The sequence below is a fragment of the Rhineura floridana genome, chromosome 2 (genome assembly GCF_030035675.1).
Source record: "Rhineura floridana isolate rRhiFlo1 chromosome 2, rRhiFlo1.hap2, whole genome shotgun sequence".
Taxonomy (NCBI): Eukaryota; Metazoa; Chordata; class Lepidosauria; order Squamata; family Rhineuridae; genus Rhineura; species Rhineura floridana.
Window position 1 is genome coordinate 183,766,004 of NC_084481.1, and position 24,885 is coordinate 183,790,888.

The 24,885-nt window shown below is 41.4% G+C and overlaps 1 protein-coding gene across 4 annotated transcripts in view; it reads left to right on the top strand.

Moving 5' to 3' along the window:
* Positions 1-17,037, top strand: part of ARHGAP5 (Rho GTPase activating protein 5) — a 68,082-nt gene extending 51,045 nt beyond the window's left edge. For all 4 annotated transcript variants that reach the window (XM_061611606.1, XM_061611609.1, XM_061611608.1 and 1 more), the window contains exons 5-8: positions 2,247-2,324; positions 12,591-12,722; positions 14,486-14,591; positions 15,631-17,037. In XM_061611606.1, the coding sequence (XP_061467590.1) occupies positions 2,247-2,324; positions 12,591-12,722; positions 14,486-14,591; positions 15,631-15,961 (647 nt within the window). In that variant the 3' untranslated portion in view covers positions 15,962-17,037. The remainder of the gene's footprint in view (positions 1-2,246; positions 2,325-12,590; positions 12,723-14,485; positions 14,592-15,630) is intronic.
* Positions 17,038-24,885: the final 7,848 nt, after the last annotated feature.

Here is a 24,885-nt window from a genome sequence, read left to right on the forward strand (position 1 = left end):
ATTGCATGCACCCAGATCTACATGGTAAAAGAAACCCCAGAAAGGTTAAAATATCAAATTAATAGATCTCATTCCTCTTCCTCCCTGCCCCTAGTTCTGTTCCCTCACTGCTCAATTTAGACTGGGTTCTTCCTTGCCACTAGTAGTGTCTGTGCACATCTAATTTTCTCTTTATGAGACTACGGAATGCCTCTGAGTTACTCCCCTTGTATATATTCCCCGGGACAGAGATTTATCTCCTGGTCACCTCTGGGCTAAAAACAATTGCAACAAAAAATGTTCTCACTCCCATAAACATGGTCTTTCTTTTAGCAGTATAAAACATGATGGGCATTTTAAGGTTCTAGAAATAATAATAATAATAATAATAATAATAAAATGGTTGAGTTTTTAACTAACTTTTTCATGGTGAGTATGTGATAAAATCAAAAGCCAAACAGATAATGGGGGGGGGTATTTTTCCTGTATTTTTAAGCTTTGACTTACCATCATGATTTGTTTAGAGAGAAACCATGAGAACTAGTTTGCACATCACAGTAAGCCATGGCTGGTGAGTTGTTGTTCCCAGCTTCTGGGAGCAAAATGGGAGCAGTTTCAGCAGCATGCACTAGCATCACTCTTTATGGTAAGCCATGGTTTATAGTTTACTGTTGCACGCAAACATAGTTATAGAGTCTCTCTTACGACCAGCACCTCTGACACTTTGTGACATGAAATATGGGAACATGCACAATTGACAGTTTTGTCTTGTCTTTTTTTAGTGTTGCTCCTTCCAGCTTTGCCCTGCCTTGACCCAACCCCAGTCATAAAGCAAAACAGCAAAAAAAAATGAAATGCCCATAACTGATAGGCAGAAGTAAATTACTTGGCAGTTTAGGGCAGTTTAGAGCAGTTTATTCTCCTCAGGTCAGAATGTGTTTGATAGGTACATTGGATGGTATTTTACTAATGCGTCCTGTCAGCACAAGGATTATTGTGAAATGGGACTTTCCGCCCTTTCCTCTTTCTGTGCATGCACTGCACCCTCCCCAAATCTGTTCTGGAAGGTTGGGGGAACCCCTAAAACTGATTTAGGGTGTGCATGGGGGAGGAGAGGGGGGAAAGGTCAGTTGCAGAAGTAGAAATCCTTGCACTGATGGAACTACTTACTTAGTGCTACATTGAATACAATCCAGTACAATAATATTTGAAAAATATCATATTGGAGCTTCATTTATAAGAAAAGTTTCCTTTATTTCACTGTCTCTGCTTAGAAGAATTGGTTCAAATTAGAGGTTAATTATCGGGCTGACCTGTTTATATGTAAAATACTTAACCTAGCTATCATTTAAACCTAATGTCTACATTTTTAAAAAAAGATTTAAATAAAAATACAATTTTTTCTTTTTTTAAAGAAATCATATTTTTTGTTCATCCTGTATGTAGTTTTTGACAGAAGAGTTTTTCTTCTTCTGAGCATGTTTCCTGTTGAGTTTTTTCCCCTACGTCAGTGCATTATGATGCACTATTCTCTTTTCAAATGTGTTTTGAGTTTGGGGCATTTGCAAAGTATTTGCTTTATATCTTATTATTTTTTGAGGTGGTTTACATGAGTAAGGATGGTGGATATGAAGGGATGAAGAGGGATTGTGGGAATTTAAAGCATAAACACTAGCACTGTGGTTTATTCATGACAGTTCCTAAGACTGTAATATATCTTCTTCAATAGTGATTAAGATATGAAACTTCGTGGGAACAAGTAGTTGAATATGTTTCGCTTTTAAAAGAGCTGGTGATTCATTACACTATGAATTAGAATTAGCTTACTATTATTACAGCCATTGTTTACTCTGAAGTAATCCCCACCTAACTGAAGCTGAGAGTTGTGTTTTAGGATTGTAAATTAACAAGAAACCAGACCATATTAACTGAAGAAATTGACAGCGCAGCCTGATAGCCATAGGCAACAAGGAAAGAACATGGAGTTCCTTGCAGGTGAGTGTGGTGCAAGAGGGATGGAGTGCTCCATCTCTGCTCTGCACCCAGCATAGAAACCAAATAGATTGTCAGAGGAGGGCTGTTACAGGAAAGACAGAGAGCTCTGCCATCCTCCAGCAGTCTAGTAAAACATTTTGCAGGCAATTTGTTGGGCTTATTTCAAGGCTGTGATAGTGTTAAATATTTCAATATGAATTCTGTTTATATTGGAAAAATATTTTTTAGTTTGAAAAACATAATCATGTACCATTTGCTTTCCCTCCCCCCAGGTTTATGTACTGAAGGGCTCTATCGTGTTAGTGGGAATAAAACTGATCAAGACAACATTCAGAAGCAATTTGATCAAGGTAGTGGGACATATGAAGAACAACAAAATTTATTTGTGATGGATCTTATTGTCTGCTTATATTTTTATACACTGTTTAAAACCCTGCAATCTAATCTTTGTGTTCCAAATAGTTAATAGTAGAAACTGACAAACGTGCCTTTATATAGTTGGTTATATGAAGTACAAATTATTATTTGCTGAATAACAGATAGATAAGGTATGGCCTCATACAGTAGTAAACTGTATGGTAACTGTATAATTCATTCACTGTGAATAGCATGGCATTGCATTTTGAGGGTAAAGTTGTTTGCCTCCATAACAGTCTTGATGCGCCATCCACATCTAATGTCGTTCCCAGTGAAGTGTGTAGTGCAACGTATACTGCCACTTCTTGGGATCAGTTCCAGTTGAAGCCGCCTGATGACATGGACAACTTGCTTGTGACAATGTAGCCAGCAACATGTCCTCTTGATCCTTGCCCTTCTTGGCTTACTAAATCTTGTCAAGGAGGTATGACCAAGTGGATCCAGCATGTGGTCAATGCATCTTTACGGGAATGGTCCCAGCTGCCCTGAAAGAGGTGGTGATCCAACTACTCCTGAAAAAGCTCACCCTGTGATAACTACTGCCCAGTTGCAAGTACTCCCTTTTGAGGGAAGGTGATTGAGAGGGTTGTGGCACAGCAATTGCAGGTACTCTTTGTATCCCATTCCAATCTGGGTTCAGGCCTGGTTATGGGACTGTATCGGCCTTGATCGTCTTGATGAATGACCTTTATTGGGAGGACAGGGGGAGTGTGACCCTGTTATTCTTACAAGGTCTCTCAGTGGCTTTTGGTACCATTGACCATGGTATCCTTCTGAGCCAACTTGGTGAGATGGATATCAGAGGCACTGTTTTACAGTGGTTGTAATCCTACCTCCAGGGTCACTTTCAGAGAATAGCATTGGGGGATTGTTTCGGCCCCCTGGCAGTTGTGCTATAGGGTGTGAAAGGGTACTATCTTGTCTCCAGTGCTGTTTAACATCTATATGAAGCCTTTAGGAGCTGTCATCAGGAGATTTTGGGTGACCTGTCGCAGTACGCTGATGATACCCAGCTCTATTTCTCTGTCACATCGAAATCAGGAGAGGCCATGCAAGCCCTTTACCAATGGCTAGACTCGGTGGTGGGCTGGATGAGGGCCAATAAACTGAGCCTGAATCCTGGCAAGATAGAGGCACTGTGGGTTGGTGGTTCCCAAGTATGGATAATTGGTCAGTTGCCTGCTTTGGATGGGGTTGTACTCCCTCTGAAAGAGCAGGTTCATAGTCTGGAGGTGCTCCTGGATCCATCTTTGTTTCTAGAGGCCCAGGTGAGCTCAGTGGCTAGGAGTGCCTTTTACCAGCTTTGGTTGGTAAGACAGCTGTGGACCGGGATAGGCTGACCACTGTAGTCCATGCACTGGTAACCTCCAGGTTGGATTACTGTATGTGGGGCTGCCCTTGACGTTGGTCCAGAAGCTGCAGCTGGTGCAAAATGCAGTGGAATAAGTGCTCACTCGGGCAGGTTATTGCCAACATGTTATCCTGGTGCTGAAGGAATTGCACTGGCTATCCATTAGCTACCAAGCCAAGGTCAAGGTGTACAAGCCTTACACAACTTGGGACCAGGATAGCTGAAAGATTCTTACCCCTTATATACCCAGTCGATAACTGCGGTCTGCAGGCGAGGGCCTCCTGCAGATCCCATCTGATCAGGACGTCTGTTCTGCACAACATAGGAAGTGTACCTTTAGTGTAGTGGCACCGACACTCTGGAATTCCCTCTCCTTATTAGACAGGCACCATCTCTGTTATCTTTTCGGTGCCTATGAAGACCTTCCTCTTTCAATAAGTCTTTTAAATAGAGATCTTATCCCAATCTGTGACTGTGTTGGAATTAATTTTTTAGATGTTTTTAAAGCTTTTCAAATATGTTTTTAAAGATGTTTTGTTTCAATATGTTTTAAAATCTTTTGTTTTTAAGATGTTTTAGAATGTATTTAGTTTTGTTTTTTGCTGCCCTGGGCTCCTTCTAGCAGGAAGAGTGGGATATAAATGCAATAAATAAATAAAATAAATATTTAGTTCTGTAGCCTGCTTTTCTACAAAATGACCCTCCAAACTGATTACTGTAAAATAAAACATAGCACAGCATCATAAACCAATTCAGTTTGAAAAAAATCACAACACTTTATCAGAAATAGCAATATCTAAAGAAAATTCCACCTCTTTCATTTGCAGCTTGTTCCCTCTAAATCATCTAAGTGGTTGGTCTATAACTTTGAGCTGTACAGTTTGTCATGGATAATTTGTCTGTAACAACTGTCAATTGGGTTGTAACAATGAAGCAGAAGTTAAGCTGAAGCAGGCAGCTTCCCCCCCCCCATATACATTTTTCATCCTATGGAAATTATGTTCTATTTTTGTCTAGAAACTTAAGCTGTGTTCTGGATTGGTTCTAGAATGCCTCCTGGACCCTAGCTCATTGTGATGACACAGAGGGAGACTTCCTAGCCCAAGATGAGAGATGGCAGGGGCTATTCTTTGAGCATAGGAAGCTGCCTTATAGTGAATCAGATTGTTGGTCCATCTAGCCCAGTATTGTCAACCACTGTCTGGCAGTGGCTGTCCAAGGTTTCAGGCAGCAATCTTTCCCAGCCCTACCTGGAGATGCCACGGATTGAACAAGGAACCATCTGCATGCAAAGGATGTCTTTAGACATTGAGGATTAGGAAGTAACAAGACTTTCTACTTCTGAGTGCCTACAAAACTCACCATGACATCAGACTTTGTTTACACTTTAAGGTTTTCAAGCATAAATGGTTAATAACAACAACAACAAAATCTGTTCTTTCCCTGAATCTGGAGAGAGGCAAAATTGGTAGTTCCCACAAATTATAGTTGGCTGTGGACCTCTGGTTTGATGAGTAAATCAGTAATTTATTTCACGCGTTCACCAAAACTATAATTCTTTGAATTTCTACTAATGGTGCACAGGTTCATGATTGAACTCTCCCAAGATCAGCATCATTGGCATTTTACTTTGTTGATGCAATGGTTCTAGTATTATAAAAATATTGTAACTTGATGTCACATTTTGAAAAAGTTATATTTTTGTGAAGTACTTAATTTAGCATAAGTTCACCTATATTGTGAGCAAAGGGGAAGGCTTAATTTCGTGAGAAGGCAATGTTTTAATCTTGTCTAATTTATTATTTTATATAAAAGTTATCCTGTAACTTTGGAATATGTGAATTTTACATAGGAGGACTGCCATCAAGCGGGTTATAGCTCCACCTATCGTCCGAAGGCAAGAATGTTTTTGAAGACAAGACTAGGGGCGTCAGGCCCCTCCCACTCTCCAGTTCATTCTTGCCTTCGTCCGTGCTAGTTGGATATATAGCTAGCGTCTAGATAAGTTTTTGTGTATTTGTGTGACATGGTGTGGAGGTTTTGTGTGTGTATTCCATGTTATTTCCTTCCCTCTGTCTTTTACTTTAGAGTCTGTGCGACTGACTGTACTTTGTTTGTCTTTGTACTTAAGGAGGATCCCCTTTTTGTCTATTTTTTTCCCTTAGTCCCTAGCTATTTACTGGGAGACTGCGGCTGCGGTTCTCCCTTCCTAAGGCAGCGGACGCAGCCTTGTTATGGGAGCTTGCGGCTGCAGCTCCCTGCCTAGCCGAACGGCGATTCTGGGAGACCATGGCTGCGGTTCTCCCTTCCTCAGTCAGCGTACGCAGACTTACTCCAGGAGCTTGCGGCTGCAACTCCCTGCCTAGCCGAATGGCGATTCTGGGAGACCGTGGCTGCGGTTCTCCCTTCCTCAGCCGGCGGACGCAGACTTAATCCAGGAGCTTGCGGCTGCAGCTCTCTGCTTTGCGCTGCCGCTCTTTTTTCAACTCGCCGCCTATTTTCGCAGCAGCTCCCTTAGTTTTTTCTCCAGAGCCTGCGGCTGCGGCTCTTTCTACTTTCAGTGTCCCTTTCTGGTTGGGCTGCCCCGCCTCCCCCGGCTCGTTCTGCGACATTTTAAATCTCACCGCGACTGCCTTCGGAGTCTGCGGCTGCGGCTCCTTATTCCCCTCGCTTGCTGAGTCTGTCCCGCGGCTGTAGAGATCTGGCTCGCTCTCTAAGCCGTGATCGCGCTTCTCAGCCCCGCATCTCCAGAGCGTTTTTTGAGGCCGTTTTTTGAGCTCGCTGGTGCTCCCCTGTGACCGCCATTGCTTCTTCATCGCCCCAAGCCTTTCTGATTGGCCAATTTTCCCGCTCTTTTCGTGGGCGCCATTTTGTTCCTCCCCCTTTTTTCCCGCCCTTTCTGTTTGATCCTTTCCATAGTAAACGATTCTGTTCTAGGCCTTTTCTGTCAGTTTCTGCCTTTTCTGTGTGTATGCTGCAGAGCAGAACCTCTATAATCCTGCTATAAGTTCTTCAACACAAACTGCTGCCTGAAGCTGACTATTGAAGCTGTTTCGTGTATCCAGCCTAGTTGGAACTGTGCATTCTGCCCCATCCGTGGCCGTGTGCAAAGCCTGTTTGGAACTGTGCATTCTGCCCCATCTGTGGCCGTTTACCAAGGCTGTTTGAAATTGTACATTCTGCGTATACTCAGGCTGTCTGGAACTGTACATTCTGCCCCATCCGTGGCCATGTACCAAGGCTGTTCGATCTGTACATTCTGCCCCATCCGTGGCCGTGTACCAAGGCTGTTGATACTGTACATTCTGCCCCATCCGTGGCCATGTACTAACACTGTTGAAATTGTACATTCTGCCCCATCCGTGGCCGTGTACTGAGCCTGTTTGGGTCTGTACATTCTGCCCCATCCGTGGCCGTGTACTGAACCCCCTAGAAAATATATGATGGCGGAACAGCCAGCGACAACTCAGGCAACCAAGCCGAAACAATCTAAGGCGGCCAAGCATAAGCACACCAAAGCGGTTGCCAAAACTAAACATCTATCCAGCCACAGCACAACCAAGCGGCCACGCTACGTCTCTGTTCCGGTTTCCGAGGGGGCGGGCCAGGAACAGTTAACGAATCTATTTCACTCTCCGACTGCATCCTCCTCTGAGGAGGACTTTGCTGGGTTTCCTGACCAAACAGCAGCCAGCCACCCTCCTCCCATATTACCACCTAGGGCTTATTCATCTTCACAGCCTGCTGAGCCATCCATAACGTCGCCTCTACAAGCGCAACCATCTACCTCACTGGGGCTGCAGCTGTCTCATGAGTTCATATCACAACTACAAGACATGCTGTCGTTCTTCACTCAAACACAGTCACCGTCACAAGTCCCCGCCATTCCTCAGCGCAGTGTGGACCACTATGTACGCAATGAGGCAGATCCATCATGCTCTCCAAATCCTTTTGACATTGCCAGGGGCAGGTTTGTTGATGACGTTTCTTGTGGGGAGGAGTCACCATTTGCTGTGCAAGCCGAAGGAGACGAATGGAGTGATCATTCGGAACATGAGGACGATACATCTTATCGCCTGTTTGATGCCTTAGATTATCAGCCCCTTGCTTGCAGAGTATTGAACACCCTTGGTCTCCAATCTACACAACCTGCAGCTGCCACTCCCGGTATTAAAGGGGCCAGGGTCTTGAAATCCCCCACACCAGCAGAGCACTACCTTCCTGTGCCAGATCCTATTGCTAAACTGGCCAAGGACAAATGGTCTCATCCATTACAAACACGCCGTTTCAACGCCCTTGCGGACAGACTTTACTCTTTGGCTCCGGACTTTACAAGCAGACTGGCCATCCCTGGCATAGACAAGCCGATCTCCAGTCTAGTCTCTAGATCCCTTTTGCCGAGGGAAGGAGATTCACATTTAAAGGACGCCACTGAGCGGAGGCTGGACTTTGCCTTATGCAAGAATCATGAGGCCACAGCTTTCTCCATGCGAGCCTCTGCATCAGCTTCCATCTTTTCCAGGGCAGCGATGATGTGGTTGGATGACCTCTTAGATGATCCTAATCCCGATCCTGTCTCTCTGAGGAGGTCACTGATGAAATTGCGCAAGACAGCGGCTTTTGTGGCTGATGCCACCTTGGACGCAAATCAGCTGGGAGCACGAGCTATGGCAGCTCAGGTAGTCGCTCGACGGACCCTCTGGCTTCGTCACTGGCAAGCGGACTCTACAGCCAGAGTTAATTTATCAAGAGCACCTTATTCCGGTTCATTACTCTTCGGCGAGGAAGCCCTAAAGGCAGTGCTTGTTGACCCCAAGGATGCTCGAAAGCCTGTCTTGGCCGCTGTCAGGAACGTTGATCGCAGGCCTTTCAGATGTTTCACCTCATACCGCATGACCCAGCCCTTTCGAGGAACGCGGCCCGGGGCACGAGGCCGCGATTTCCAAACCTATGATTTCCGTCCCTCCAGGGGAGTCTGGAACAGACGTTTCCCAGGCAGAGGTCAGTACCAGGGGCGCAGAGGTACGTCAACGTCCTCATATAGGGGAGGGTCTCGCCAGCACAGACAGTACTGACACAATACCGGTTGGGGGCAGACTGCGTCTGTTTGGAGACCATTGGCTGCGTCTGACTCAGGTCACCTGGATCAGAGATCTTTTTCATTATGGCTATGCACTAGAGTTTTCGGCAATCCCTCCGGACAGATTTCATCCCTCCCCTTGTCCCAGGGCACCAGCCAGGCACTGCATCATGCAGACAGCCATACATCACCTCTTGAACACAGCGGCGATAGAGCCAGTCCCTACAACAGAGAGGTCGGAAGGGGTGTACTCCCTCCTATTTGCTGTGCCCAAACGAGATCTGTCATGGAGGGCGGTGTTGGACCTCAAGTTCATCAGCCATTTCGTAAAGTATCGCAGGTTCAAAATGGAATCCCTCCACTCCATTACAGAAAGCCTTCAAGAAGGAGACTTCCTGGCTTCTATCGACCTAAAGGAAGTGTATCTCCATGTGCCTATTTGCATAGCCCACAGAAAATTCCTTCAGTTTGCTTTCGGCCCCCAGCATTTTCAATATTGAGCGATGCCGTTCGGCCTCTCATCTGCCTCGAGAGTATTTACCAAGGTGCTACTCATACTACTGGCTTGCCTCCAGCTTCAAGGGGTCCATATCTACCCTTACTTGGACGATCTTTTAATACGGGCGAGTTCCAGGGAGCTGGCTCATCGCCATCTAACGCTCACGCTCCATGTCTTGCAGGCCTACGGCTGGCTAGTCAATTTCGACAAAAGCCATCTCCAACCAACCCAACGCCTACAACATCTAGGGGCGATGTTGGACACCCTGCAGGCGACGGTGTTTCTGTCTCCAGACCGCATAACTACTATCACAGACATTGCATGGTCTCTGATGCACCACACAACCGCAGACGTCATGCTTCTAGCCAGGGCTCTCGGAATGTTGGTGTCCACCATCCATATTGTGCCATGGGCTCGAGCTCATACTCGCCAACTCCAGTGGGCTTTGTTGCCGTTTCAGCAGGACATTGCCAGGTCAAATCATCAAGCAATTCCCCTGAGCCCCGCACTGCGTCTTTCATTGGTGGACGAGGGTCCAATATCTCACCCAGGGCACTCCGTTCAGAGAACCCCGCAGGACTGTTATCACCACAGATGCCAGTCTCCTCGGCTGGGGAGCCCACTGCAACTCCCAGTTTGTTCAGGGGGGTTGGACCACAGCAGAGCAGACTCAGAGCATCAATTGGCTAGAACTGAAGGCTGTCCACTTAGCTCTGCTCCATTTTCAGTCTCTGTTCCACTTGGACCATGTTCTCATTCGAACGGACAACATGTGTGCCAAATCTCATTTGAACAGACAAGGGGGGACCAGGTCCTGTCCTCTGCAGAACCTAGCTTCCCTCATATTCGACTGGGTAGAGCAACATCTGCAATCCTTAAAAGCAGAACATCTCAGAGGAATTTGGAATGTGACAGCAGACAACAAGTTTTTCCGGGAGAATGGAAACTTCATCCGACCATTTTCCATCTTCTCCAGTGTCGGTTCGGCGTCTTCTCAGTCGATCTGTTTGCCTCCAGTCGCAATTGCCAGCTACCCAGGTACTTCGCTTGATACCTGGACACGACAATGGAATCTGTGGATGCCCTATCGCTACCGTGGCCGGGATGGCCTATTGTACGCCTTCCCTCCAATACCACTGTTAGCCAGAACCTTGAGAAAGGCGCGACGCGAGAGGGCCAAACTGGTTCTGATAGCTCCATATTGGCCCTGTCGACCGTGGTTCTCGGATCTCCTTGCCATGTCAGTGACGGACCCTTGGACGCTCCCGGTCAGGCCAGACCTCTTATCCCAGGGCCGAATATTGCATCAGGATCCCAATTGGCTCAAGCTAACAGTGTGGCTTTTGAACGGGGACATTTGAGATCTGCTGGCCTGTCTAACGCTGTTATTGACATTATCTTGGCCTCGAGACCACCATCCACCACCTGTATATATCAACATACTTGGGTGGCATTCTCCAGGTGGTGTCAGTCCCAGCACCTCGATCCTTCCCAGGCCACAATACAACAGGTGCTGCAATTCCTTCATAGGGGCCTCCTGATGGGACTGAGACCCAACACCTTATGTAGACATGCGTCCACTCTGTCATCCATTCTCTCAGTGTCCTCCGCTGGTGCTCCTATTGCCTCGCACCCGTTCATCAAACGTTTTCTGAGGGGAACCGCGTTACACTCACTGGCTGTATTCCACCGTTTTCCCTCATGGAGTTTGTCGAAGGTCCTACAAGCTTTACAACGCCCTCCGTTCGAACCCCTTAGGACTGTGCCTTTACGTCTGTTGTCATTCAAGGTCCTGTTCCTGATCGCGATCACCTCTGCGAGACGAGTTTCGGAACTGGGCACATTGTCTTCTGCCCGCCATCTCTGTGTCTTTCACAAGGACTCTGTTGTGCTGAAAACTGATCCTTCCGTCCGTCCCAAGGTCAATTCAGTTTTCCATTGCAACCAGGACATTGTTCTTCCTTCATTTTGTCCGAATCCTACCCATCCTCTAGAGAAGGCTTGGCATTCATTGGATGTTCGGAGGGCTCTCAAGACCTACCTGTCTAGGACCCAGGATACACGACGAACTGAGTCTTTGTTTGTATCCTTTCATCCACGTTCTATGGGGCATAAAGTAGCTAATTCCACCTTATCCCGCTGGTTGCGTGCATGTATTACCTTAGCCTATGAGTCCCTTAAGCTCCAGTTCCAGCTAGTATAACAGCTCATTCCACTAGGTCAGCGGCCACTACGGCTGCTTTTGCTACCAACGCTCCTGTTGCTGATATTTGCAGAGCTGCTGTTTGGTCTACCCCGCACTCGTTTATAAGGCATTACAAAATAGATCGTTATGCCTCTGCTGATGCCTCTTTTGGCAGACGAGTGTTGCAACAGGTTCTTAATGATGATTAGGATGTGGGTGGTCCCTCCCTGTTATGGGCTGCTTTGGTACATCCCGCTTGATGGCAGTCCTCCTATGGAAAATGGACCATTGGTCTCACCTGAAGGGTGATTTTCATAGGAGGACTGCCATCACGACCCTCCCAGTTGGAGGATACCTGGATACTTAGATATTTTTGGGTTTTTTTTCATATACTCCTGTGACGCTATTATATTAGATTTACTAGTGAAGTCAAGACTGCTATTAATGTTATATCGCTACGTTAGAGTCATATTATTATGATTATTGCTATTGTGTTATGTCTTTGCTGGTAGGCCCGTTGGCCTTTTCTCCTGCATTTTTAGATATCTCTCTTTGGACTCGCTGCGAATGAACTGGAGAGTGGGAGGGGCCTGATGCCCCTAGTCTTGACTTCAAAAACATTCTTGCCTTCCGACGATAGGTGGAGCTATAACCCGCTTGATGGCAGTCCTCCTATGAAAATCACCCTTCAGGTGAGACCAATGGTCCATTCCTCCTCATTCACCACTTTTTAAGTGCAAAGGAAGATAATCCCATAAATACCCTTAATTGTGAAGTGGGAAAATAAATTCTGATGTCAGTTGTGGTTGGTGTGTGGGTGTGGGTGTGTGTGCGTGCATGCACGCACACATTAAACCACTAGGTGTAAAAACCACAGGGTAGAAAGTCATTTTCATAGCATCATAGTCTAATAATATTGATAATTATGATAAATGTTTATGGTAGACAACTTCACTACAGCATTTTATTCATGGTTAATTTAAATGAATGTCCAATGGCCACTTCGTATTTGCAATTCAGTACATCGTTTTTAGAAATGTGTCATGATAGCGCTCATAAAATACTGTTCTATGTTGTTTTATAGATCATAACATCAGTTTGGAATCTATGGATGTAACAGTAAATGCTGTGGCAGGAGCTCTAAAAGCTTTCTTTGCAGATCTGCCAGATCCTTTAATTCCTTATTCACTACATCCAGAATTAGTTGAAGCATCAAGTAAGCAATTCTTTTTTCTTTTGTGAAATGTGTGTTGTAGATAACCAGTTGAAAATTAAATACAACTCTTGGAAAATGTTGTCAATAATGCATTGAAATAACTATTACATGTTAAATTGATCTCTTTCTAAAAATGTTGATAATGTGATGCTTCAGATAACTGCTATGAGTGCCTGCTTGTTGGCTTCAAACATGCTATTAGAAATGCTACTAAATGGCTTTTATGAATCAAATCTATGGGTTGGATCCAGTGTAGCCTTTCTGCAAACTGGAAGAGTCCTTTTGTTTTTGGAACGGCCAGCAGTCCAGCTGATTCCTCTTTTCTTAGGCTTGCCCACCACCTCCCATGTTGTTCCAGAGGCCCCACTACATCCTGGAGCATATTTTTGGGGTGGGTGGGTGCAAGGAGCTGGTGAGAGGAACACAAATTGACAAAAACTGGAAGAGTGTTCAATGAGTGGAACTCCACTCCCAATTTTCTTGGTTATGTTTTGTTGTTGAATATTACTTTAACAATTACAGTCAATAGAAGAAAAACTGCTCAGGGTAGCTTGGGTTGATAAACTTTGAAACTTTGAACCTTAATTTCAGTTGTAAAATTAATTAGTGATTGTTGACTTTCTCTTTTATGACTGTATAAAGCATAGTGGCTGCACTTCATAAAACTGCGAGCATGTAGCATCTTTAGCTGCGATCTCTGAAAAGCTAAGATTGGTGCTTGTGCACATATATGAAGACTTCTGCCACCCATGCAAAAAAATCATGCATCTATCTTTGCCATTTTATAGCTAAATCAAGAATCATGTGAACGCAAAACCCTGAATAACTTGTTACTGATGTCATTTCCCAGGGATTTTACTGAAACAAAGAGTTAGTAAAACAAAACCTGCTCAAGCATTTAGGAACACTGCCTCAACTCTCCCCACAAAACTTTTTTTTCCAGTTCCCTGTAATGTTTCTGTAAAGATAATGCATGCAGCCCTTTTACAATAGTGAATTAGAGTGATTTCTAATAGTTTCATCGTCTGGACTAATTAATACATTAGTCCATGGATAAGAATCTCATTGGTGGAACTTTCCAGTCCAAATAAATGTTCTAAAATTTTCTTAAAACACTGTTTCAAATTTTATGAAACTCCCCCGCCAGCAGGATATCCCCACAAAAATCTAGAAACTTTACTTGGTGTACCAATTTAGGTTCTACTTTCCCAAACACCCACCAGTGCATAATCCAGAACCTGGGTTGCTGCCTGCACTTGACAGATCACCTGCTAATTTATATGCTAGTTCTCTGAAATCATTTGAATGACCTCTTATGTGCCCATGCATAGATTTGAGGGTTCTTCACTTTTCCCTTAAGCCTAAACACACATCTTAATACATATATAGAAAAGAATGACAATTTAAATTTCACCCACAGGGACTCAGATAAGTCTTGGAATAAGACTCGGCCTACCACAATATGCTATAACGGTGTCTTCTGACTTCACTGTTACCTCATTGTAGGAGAAGAAAAAGCATTCAGCACATGTAGTTGAGAGATGGTTGCCTCCCCCCCCCAAAAAAAAAATCTAAAGTCCCCATCCTTTCTTGCTGCCAGTTTCCCTCTCCCTTATAATTAGCTTGTTAGGAGAAGGAGAGAGGGAAGCTGCCAGCATCAAATGCTTGGTCAACATAGGGCCATTGTTTAACATCCCATTGTTGTTAATACTGTTCCTATTCAAACGCTTTTCTAATATTTAAAAAAAAAACTATTTCTACAGAAATCCTTGATAAAACAGAGAGACTCTATGAGTTAAAAGAAATTGTGAAGAAATTCCATCCAGTGAACTATGAAGTCTTCAAATATGTAATAACTCATCTGAACAGGTATTTGCAGTACCAAATATCAATTTAAATGATTACAAATATAACACTTTGGGTGGTGTTTAGCTAACGCATCCTCTCAGTGTAAGAATTACTGCTGGTGTAACTGGACTCCCCCTTCTCCCCACATGCACTGGTCCAAATCTAGTCCAGAGAGTTGGGATAACCCAAGAACAGATTTGGGGGGTAGGATGAGAGGGGGAAATCCTGCTGCAGAAGCAGTAATCCTTGCATTGACAGGACACTTACTTAGTGCTACATTGGATAAGCCCTATGGCTGCAATACTACACACACTCACTGCCTCGTAAGTCCCAGTGACCCAAGTGCATCTTAGTGCAATTCTATATATGTCTATGATCAGTTAATATCTGCCAGGAATGGCTATTCAGAATCTTTTTGCCACGTTTAAACTGTTTTTCTTTGCTATGTACAAAAGTGCCTTCTGCCAGTGATATACCATGACTACATGTAGCAGTGGTGTTGAGAACTGATAATGCCATAAAAAAGCCTTGTCTGTAGTATTCCAGTGACATGTTGTTAATGTCCAATATTGTCTATGGATGTACGTGGATGTGTACTGTAATAGCTAAATGGCACTCTGACCCATTTTGGATCCGTGGGTTTAGATATCCTACATGGACTTTAGGCCTCATGGGATGTTTCCCGAAGGTGGTTTGGTAAAAGCATTTGCATGTTCTACTAACAACAACCAATTCTCTCTGGGTAGATGTGAATAGATCTCCCTGAGCTTTGCTATCCATGCAGATACAAAGCAGGTCCATGGAGATCCTGGATAGAGCTGTATGAGGTAGCATTGTTTCCTTGGGGAGAATGGGTGTGGGTAGACACAAGTCTTGAGACTTAATTCTCTTTCATCCCGCATTCAGGATGTAATGTTTGACTTGTTCTTATGACTAATATAACCATCAGCAGCAACCTTTAAAGAGATTACATGGAATATTTTTAAGTACACTTAATATGATCTTCCTAAATTCTGTTTATGAACTATTAACAATTTCACCATTTTTATTCTTCTTAAAGGGTTAGTCAGCAAAGCAGAACCAATCTTATGACTGCAGATAACTTATCTATCTGTTTCTGGCCAACTTTGATGAGACCTGATTTTGAAAACAGAGAGTTTCTATCAACCACCAAGATTCTTCAATCAGTAATAGAAACATTCATTCAACAATGCCAGTTTTTCTTCTATAATGGAGAAATTTTAGAAACCTCTGACAATGCGGCACATCAGCCTCCACCTTCCATCCCAGTGCAGATGGTGGAGCCAATCTTACCACTCCAGTTACCACCACCTCTACAACCTCAGTTGATACAACCACAGTTGCAAACAGATCCTCTTGGTATTATTTAAATATAACAGCTGATAGTAAAAAGAAGACAATTGTAGGCAGCTTGGCATTGGATAGAAAACGAAAACTAGGCATGCATGTTTCAAGATACAAAAGCAACATTCATACTTAAGACAAAATATGGATTAAAACTCAGACCTTTTTGTTGTAGTCATATTATACACCTTGTTTCTTAAACACTGCAGGTCAAAATTATGTGATTAGCATGACTGGAGAGATTTATGTTTTAAAGAAACAGAAATAAAGTGCAAAGCTGCTGTTGCATGAACATTTATTGCAATCACTATCATTCCTGTGACAGTTTGTCACAATTATATTGTGAATAAAACTTTTCTATAGAAATGTAATAATTAAATAAATCATTTATGGAACATTCAGTGCTTACAGCCTGCTTTAGGGCTGTTTTTGTTATTTAATGTCCTTTTTTTGGCAGTTTCATTCCCATTTAACCCTTTGCTGTGGACAGCTAAAATAGAGTTGTATCTTATTTGTAAATTCCAAACTACTTATGCTACAGTACAATTTGTTTCAGAAAGAACATAAACTGCACTATTATAAATACCATACTCTCACATTTCTCATTTCTTTCCAAGAAACCTGTGAACACTTTTGTTTAAGGGATTGGTAAAATTATTTTTTCCTACAGCACAATACCAAGGACATGCTTATTGTAAAAGTGAGTTTAACCATTGTACAAAAATGTCACTATTACTTACTTTTCCCTTGTTTTGTAATACAGTTTGTTCTGTAAACAGCTGCATGTTTGAAAGATCATTGATGGTCTAGTAAACCTAATCTAATATATTTAAGATTCTTTAATTTTTCCCATTTGGGAATTCATCTAGTATATAGTAAATAGTTTGGCATTTTCATATAAGGCTATATAACTTTTCATACATAAATGAAAAATTTGTTGTAGTGTATCTTGCTAAACCAAAATTTAGGACTCAAATTTAACATATACACTATATTTTTCTGTGGCCCTTCAAAGGTATAAAAAATCATTGCTAATACATAGCAATAAATACTTTGGGTACTGAAGCATCTTAATGTGTACATAAAATGATACTTGTATTCATGTGGCTTTATTTCTGTGATCTGTTGTACTAAAAATTCAAAATTACTGGTTTTGCACCATTTTAAAATTATTTTACTTTTACATTGGTACAAGTTTCGCTGTGAAAGAATGCTGCTTAATTTAAACATTCTTGGTTAATCTTTGATGTTCAGTAGATGTGATAAAAGGTTAATAATCATGCAACAAATTAGAGAAGAGCATAAAAATAGTTTTGAGTTTTTCTTATATTTTTTCTTTCTTACTCAAAAGAAGAAAACCCTGATTTATTCAGCTGCTGGGATATCTTGAATAGATGAAAAACTTTACAGTCACTGTTGTAAGTGTATAGTTTGCTATCTAGTATAGCAAGTAGAACCATAACGAATGTTAAGGTCATTAAGAATTTATCTGCAATCCCTTTTTTAAGAATTAAGGTTCTTAAGAGCTTTGCTCCATTTCTCAAAAATAAAAATTGCCTTTTTCAATTGTTATGTCCTAGGTATTGTACTTCAAATTATGACTTGGATTATCATTCTAGCTAAGATATCATAACCCAAGCTGCTAAGTATTTGTATATTATAAATTATCTTGATATTTGTGTTATATTCTTGCAAGTAATTATCTTTTATAAAAAAAACAACAGAAAACCCTTTATTCCATTTCAAAGCACACAGGATATAAATAACAAGAGAAAAAAGTTTGTCCTGTAAATGTAGTAGCATTAACTTGTTTTACATTACTTCTGTTGATTAAATAGCTTTTATTTATAGCTATCAGTTTAACATAGGCATGTTAAGAAAAAAATTAAACTTCAAGAGTTTTATAAACTGTTTCTAGGTTGCTAAAGAATTTATTTTTCTACTCTAGATGGTTTAAACAAAAGCATCAAACTGTACAGAAAAAAAGCTTATTTCTATTCCAAGTAGGCTTACATTTTTCAGTCATATCCGTTTAAAGAATTTGTCTAACACAGTGAGAGCTGAAATTTGTTTTTCCACGTAGACTTCCGTCTTTTTGTAAGCTAATGTAATTTAGTTAACTGTGTTGATGTGCTGTAGGTTTGCAGAACTTGTTTTCAATTCATTATAGACAACTATTTGAAACAACCTATTTTTGTTAGGCAATTCTGCTTGTCCTATAACCTATTAAAATGCTGCTCTTTAGTTGGCCTAGAACATGATCCACCAACATGGCAGTTCATTACAGCAGCCTTTCCCAGCCAGGTGCCCTCCAGAATGATTTGGATTCCAACTCCCATCAGCATGGTCAGGCATGCTGGGAGCTGTAGTCCAAAATAATCTGGAGGGCATCATGTCGGGCAAGGGTGCCTTACTATAGCAATGCACAAGTATATCTGTGTCTGCATATTCTATAACCTGAATGCAACTTTAGCACTCCCTGCTGCTACATAAAGCTGAATGGTGCCCATAGATTGCCAGATTCATCAACATTTAGGAAAATATTTACATGGGTCACCTACTTGTTTCTTCTATGATATTTACATTAAAACTAATGTGCTATGGATGCTATTCAGAAGGCTCTCAGCAACATACTTTTTTGCCTGTCATTTTTGCTTTAGCAGCTTCTCATATACACCATATCTCTATGCAAAAATATTTGGTTGCTAAGTGAAAATAGGAGACAAATCAGACACAAATGGTCTTTGGAGGCAAGCAGCCTCTAATAACCTATGAGAACTTTGTGCATGTCATAGATGTTATAAATAGCTGACCTAAACAGAATGATTATGCATCTAGTAATTTGGCTTGTTCATTTTCACTATTGAAGAAATCGCTTATAGCTTGCTCCTTCTCCCCCCCCCCCCATGTTTCAGGCCATAGAAAATTTGTTTATATTGTGAATTCGGTCAGTTACAGTAATGTGAACAGTGCTCAACAGTTGTCGGCTTGAATCCTTCATCCTTCATCCTGACCTCTGTTATGTTCTGTGTGTTTCTGAAATGTACAGTTTAGGCTGCAGTCCTTGGTGCAGTTGTACTTGGGTAAATCCCACTGAGAATGAGATGGACTGTAGCCTTAGTCTATGATCCTGAGTTTAGTTACTAGGGAGTAAGTCCCGTTGAAGTTGGTGGGACTTGTTTCTAAATAACTGTGCTTAGTATCATGCTGTTGGGTGTTTGTGTATTTGAACATTTTATGAGTATGTTTAGTCCCACACAATACATTTTAAGTGGTATTTTATATTAAATGATGTTTTACAGATTATTTTTACATTACACTCAACTTTAAGGATTTTAACATAGTGTAAATAGGTATACAACTTTAATGAAGAGCAACAGTTTTTCTCATTGTACGTTTTCTGCATTACTTGAATACTGGTTGCTAGAAACTACAATTGACTTGTTTATTTTTGAGGTACTGGCGTTTAGTTTCTAATCTCTTTAAAATGGTAAAGGAATAAACTAATTGGAGAACTTTTTTTAAAAAATTAGGCCTTAGCTTCCATTGTGATTTCATTTTTTACGGTAACTGTGATGCTTTATCAGCTGAATATATATATACTTTTAAAGTTCTTTATAATTCATGTAATCTTGTCACACCACCTACAGAATGCTACAGTGAATTAAATATCGATGAAGCTTATCTGTATGCAGAATGCAATGAATAAAACATTAAGATGCCTACTGTGTATAATGTTTAGTTGCATATTCAACTTCTGAAGGGCAAACTTTCTGCTTATATCCAAGTAAATACAGTGAAGAAATTCTGCAGTGGGTGTTCTTGAAATTCAGTTTAACTAATTGTAAAGCATTTCCAATACAGTTTAAGGTTTCCTTATTTAAGGCTGCAATCCAATACATGTCTGCTCAGAAGTAAGTTCCATTGGGTTCAAGGGGACTTACTCCCAGGCAAGTGTGTATTGGATTGCAACCTAAGTGTAGTAAGACATTTTTGGGGAGAAGGAAATGAATACTTTTAATATATAGATACATGCAAGAATATAGCATATCTTTTTGGCAAGATTTGTATGTACATCGATGAAGAGGAAAACACAGTGGTTTGGATTCAGACTTGCCCTTCTGCAAACAAAAAGGCTTGAGATCCAGTGAATCTTCCTGCCACTGGAGAAAAGGGGAGCTACATATTGTGAAATTGCCTCCCAATATCCCTCCCCCCATCTCACACTTCCTTGAGTATTCCCCAACCCTCCATAGAAGATCTTTGGGAGGTACAAAGGCTTGCAGGGGTAAGATAGAACAGGAAAATTGCCTTCCACCCATAGAAGCGTCCAGTTAGTGGAATTTTGCTCTCTGCAAGTCTGGATCCAATCCAATAAGTTACAGGCTTAATATTTTTAGTTTCTGGTTAAATGCTGCCCTGGAAACTTATTGAAAGATATGGTGTAAGTGCCTTAAATACCCCATATTTGTTAACTAAGATGGGCCTTTTATGCATGTAAACATTAGGGTGCAAGTCTTACACTTCTGCTGAAATTCTCTTCAAATTCTGTTAAGGCTGCAATATATGAGGTGTCCATGAGAGGAAATTATTTCCGCCCATGTAATTTGTGAAATTTCCATGAGATAGAAATCAGTAGGTGTGGTTTTTGAAGAGTGATGTGCTTGCTTCATTTGACTTCTATAATTTAATGTTTTTATATGCAAAGCAAGTACTGAGACCATTTTTAGATCTCCAAAGCAATAATATTACAAAGTTTTTCTACTTGTAATTTGAGCTCCGTTAAGCAGACAAGCTTACTAGGTTAAGCATGTATATACAACATTTTTTCCTCTGGCATTTTGTATTAGTTTAATTAATGCTCTTTTTCCCAAATTGTCAGGGAAGAAGTGTAGTTTTCTTCGCAAGCTTTTCTTTCTCTGGAGTTGGGAAGCTACAAATTAACACTGGCTGGAATAAGAAGGGCTGTCCCTTGAGACCTGTCCTCTTTTTCTTTTTGGGTAGGAGAATCTGACCTCTCAAGTTTCCTAGCTCTTTTGCTGGGCTTTTGTCTAGACACTGTGTTCCCCTCTTCCCATAATATAATGTTATTTATTAACTTTATATCCCGTCCTTCCTGCCAGAAGGAGCCCAGGGCAGCAATTTCAAAAGTTCCTGTAGCTTATTCACAAGTCTTCCTAGCATCATAAGAATACATTTGCTGAAAGGAATTACTGTTTTGCAGCTCTAACAGTAATTAGAAAATCAGTGTGGACCCTCTTGGTAGCTTACTTATTGACAGATAAAAGCTATTCTTTGTTGGAACCCTCTCTTGGCCTCACTGAAAAGTTATTAATAAAGCTATGAAAGCTCTTACTGCATGTGCTGAAGAAATGCATACTCAGAATTCCACTTCATTAAAAGTACTATCTATATTTACTCTCTTTAACTACAGAAGGGAATAGGAACAATTACTTGAGGTTTCCCCCCTGTCCTTATCTTGTGTCATCCTGGCTGTTCCTTTTTGTTTCAAAGACTAGAACGCTGCACATGATCATATACAGGTACATTCAACACCCAATCTGTACTTCATATTTTTGAGGAGCTTAGCCATGAGTTTACTTTTAAATTCATATGTATAGACATTCACACATGTATACAGACTCCTTGTACATGTGTACATCATATGTGAATGTCCCTTATGGAAAGATAGATGGACATATTACTTCTCAGTCTATAAAGCCCTCATACAATATTTCTTAATAAAATTTTAGCCCTGAAGGGATGGTGATAGTGTTGGCTATAACTCTAATGCACTCAGCTTCCTCAGAATTTAATTGCTGTGTCTTCATGGCACAAGTGAAGTTTTATAGAAGAGTGCCAGTGTGCTTTAGTGGTTTAGAGTGTTGGACTGAGATGGTGAAGACTCTGGTTCAAATTCCTTGGCCATGAAGCCCTCTGGTTGACCCTGGACCAGGCACTGCCTCTCAGTCTGACCTATTTCACAGGGTTGTGAGGATAGAATGGGAAATACCATATATGCTTCCTTGAGCTTCTTTGAAGGCAAGCCAAGTGTACTTGGTGTGCTCAAGTCTGTTTGCCACCTACTAGCTGCCATCAGTGGGCACAAAAACATCTTAGAGTACACTGCTATTTTTAGCTAAAGTTCTTAGAGAACTGCATTCAGGATTGCACCTCAACGTGTAAGGATGTGCTGTTGCAGGAGGTAGGAAGAATACAAAGATTTCTCTTGCTTTCTGGTCATACTAGTCTGTAATTCTATACACCTATCTGGGAATAATTTCCATTGAACTCAGTGGGACTTCTGAGTAGACACATATTATTGCACTGTGAATCTTTTTCTTCCTAATCCTATCCTCCACTGCCATATTGCTGCTTCTACCAGGCTACTATATTTCCTTCAGTGCCTTCTATAAATCACTTTAGCCTCACTATGAGACATCTGCACTGTCCCTGACCCCTCTCTTTTAAAGTCTTTTCAAACTAATGTTGCTGATCCTCCACCTAAACAGTTGACAGGACTGTGTGACCTCTAATACTGTTGGCACCTATTAGTTGGTAATTACAGTGTCTTGCAAAAGTACTCAAACCCCTGACCAGTGCTCTCGTATTACTGAATTACAAATGGTACATTGTAATTTTGTTCTATATGATATTTTATTTTGAAACACTGAAACTCAAAATCAAATATTTAGCAACATGTTTCAGTTTTTTTATGTTTCTTACAAACATTTCTCAATATAAAACCAATGTCACCTTACAATAATTGATTTTGAGTTTCAGTGTTTCAAAATAAAATATCATACAGAACAAAATTACAATGTACCATTTGTATTTCAGTAATATGAGAGCATTGGTCAGGGGTCAGTACTTTTGCAAGGCACTGTATTTTGTTCATTTCAGGTCTGAGCTCTAAATTAATTGTTATACTCTACATTGGGTTAGGATTCCTTACAGAGTAAAAAACACACAAAAGGGCACTAGATAAAGAGTTTTACAGGTGAAAACTGAACAGATTTTCAAGTTTTGAAAGTAATTGAATCATTTCAGATGTTGATTGTAATAATGGTGGTTTGTTAAAAGGTGGCACAAACGAAGAGTAGAGAACTGAATTGCACTTTTGTTACAATTTTCACTGTTTTAATTGCAGCGTAGGAAAAGATGAGGTGAAATGCAGACCTTGGAAATGTTACTTTTTAAAACTACAACTTCCATCAGCCCCAGCCAGAATGGTCACTGGATTGGGCTGATGGGAGTTGTAGTTCAAAAAAGTAAATTTTCCAAGCTCTGGAAATGATATATTGCAAGTTTGCAGATGTTTTTCTATGGGCCCTTCTTTGAATGTATCCTGAAGTTTCATGGTCATTAGGTATTCAGGAGATAAAAAATGAAATAGTGGAAGCATCCAAACAAGGAAATGTTGTAGACTTCAACTACCCTGACATAGACTGGCTACATTTGATTTCTGGTTATGACAAAGAAGTAAAATTTCTAGATATCCTAAATGATTGTGCCCTAGAACAGATGGTCATGGAACCGACCAGAGGGATGGCAACCCTGGACTTAATCTTAAGTGCCACCCAGGACCTGGTATGAGATGTAAGTGTTGTCAAACCGATTGGGAGCAATGACTGTAGTGCTATTAAATTAAACATAAATGGCCAGTTGCCAAGAAAATCCAACACAATCACATTTGACTTCAAAAGAGGAAACTTCCAAAAAATGAAGGGCATTGGTAAAAAGAGGGAGTTGGTAACAAGAAAGCTGAAAGACAAAGTCCAGAAGGCCAAATCAATCCAAAATGCTTAGGAGCTTTTAAAAAACACAATATTAGAAGCTGTATGATGCTGGCATGGTTAACGAGCAGTGTCAAAGAAGCTATGAGAGACAAGAAGTCTTCCTTCAAAAAATGGAAGTCTTGTCCAAAAAGGAGGAACCAGGGAACTACAGACCAATCAGCCTGACATCAATCCCTGGGGAAATTCTGCAGCAGATTATAAAGTGGTCAGTCTGTATGCACCCTGAAAACAATGCAGTGATTACTAGAAGCCAATATGGCTTTATTAAGAACAAATCCTGCCAGGCTAATCTTATCTCACTTTTTGATCAGGAAACCTCCCTGGTAGACTGTGGGAATGCTGTGGATATAATATATCTCGATTTTGACAAAGTACTCCATGATATCCTGATTAGCAAGCTAGCTAAATGTGGGCTGTATGGAGCAACTATCAGGTGGATCCACAGTTGGCTGCAGAATCATACTCAAAGAGTGCTTATCCATGGTTCCTTCTCAAACTGGGGGAGGTAATGAATGGGATACCACGGGGCCTGGTTGTGGGCCCAGTGCTCTTCAACATTTTTATTAACGACTTGGATGAGGAGGTGCAGGGAATACTTATCACATTTGCAGATGATACAAAATTGGGAGGGATAGCTCATACCCTGCAAGACAACCAAAATTCAAAGTGATCTTTATAGGCTGGAACATTGGGCTTAAGACAACAGAATGAAATTTAACAGGGATAAGTGCAAAGTTCTACACCTAGGAAAAAGAAACCAAGTGCACAGCTATAAGATGGTGGATACTTGGCTCAGCAATACTACATGAGAGAAGGAACTCAATTGTTGATCACAAGCTGAATATGAGCCAACAGTGCAATGTGACTGAAAAAAAGGTTAAAACTATTTTAAGTTACATTAACAGAAGTATAGTTTCCAGATTGTGTGTAGTACTAGTTCCCCTCTCTTCAGCACTGGTTAGGCCTGATCTTGAGTACTGCATCCAGTTCTGGACACCATACTTTGAGAAGGAAGCAGACAAACTGGAATGGGTTCAGAGGAGGGCAATGAGAATGATCAGGGGCCTGGAAACAAAGCTCTATGAGGAGAGACTGAAACCTGGGCATGTTTAGCCTTGAGAAGAGAAGGTTGAGGGGAGAGATGATCACAC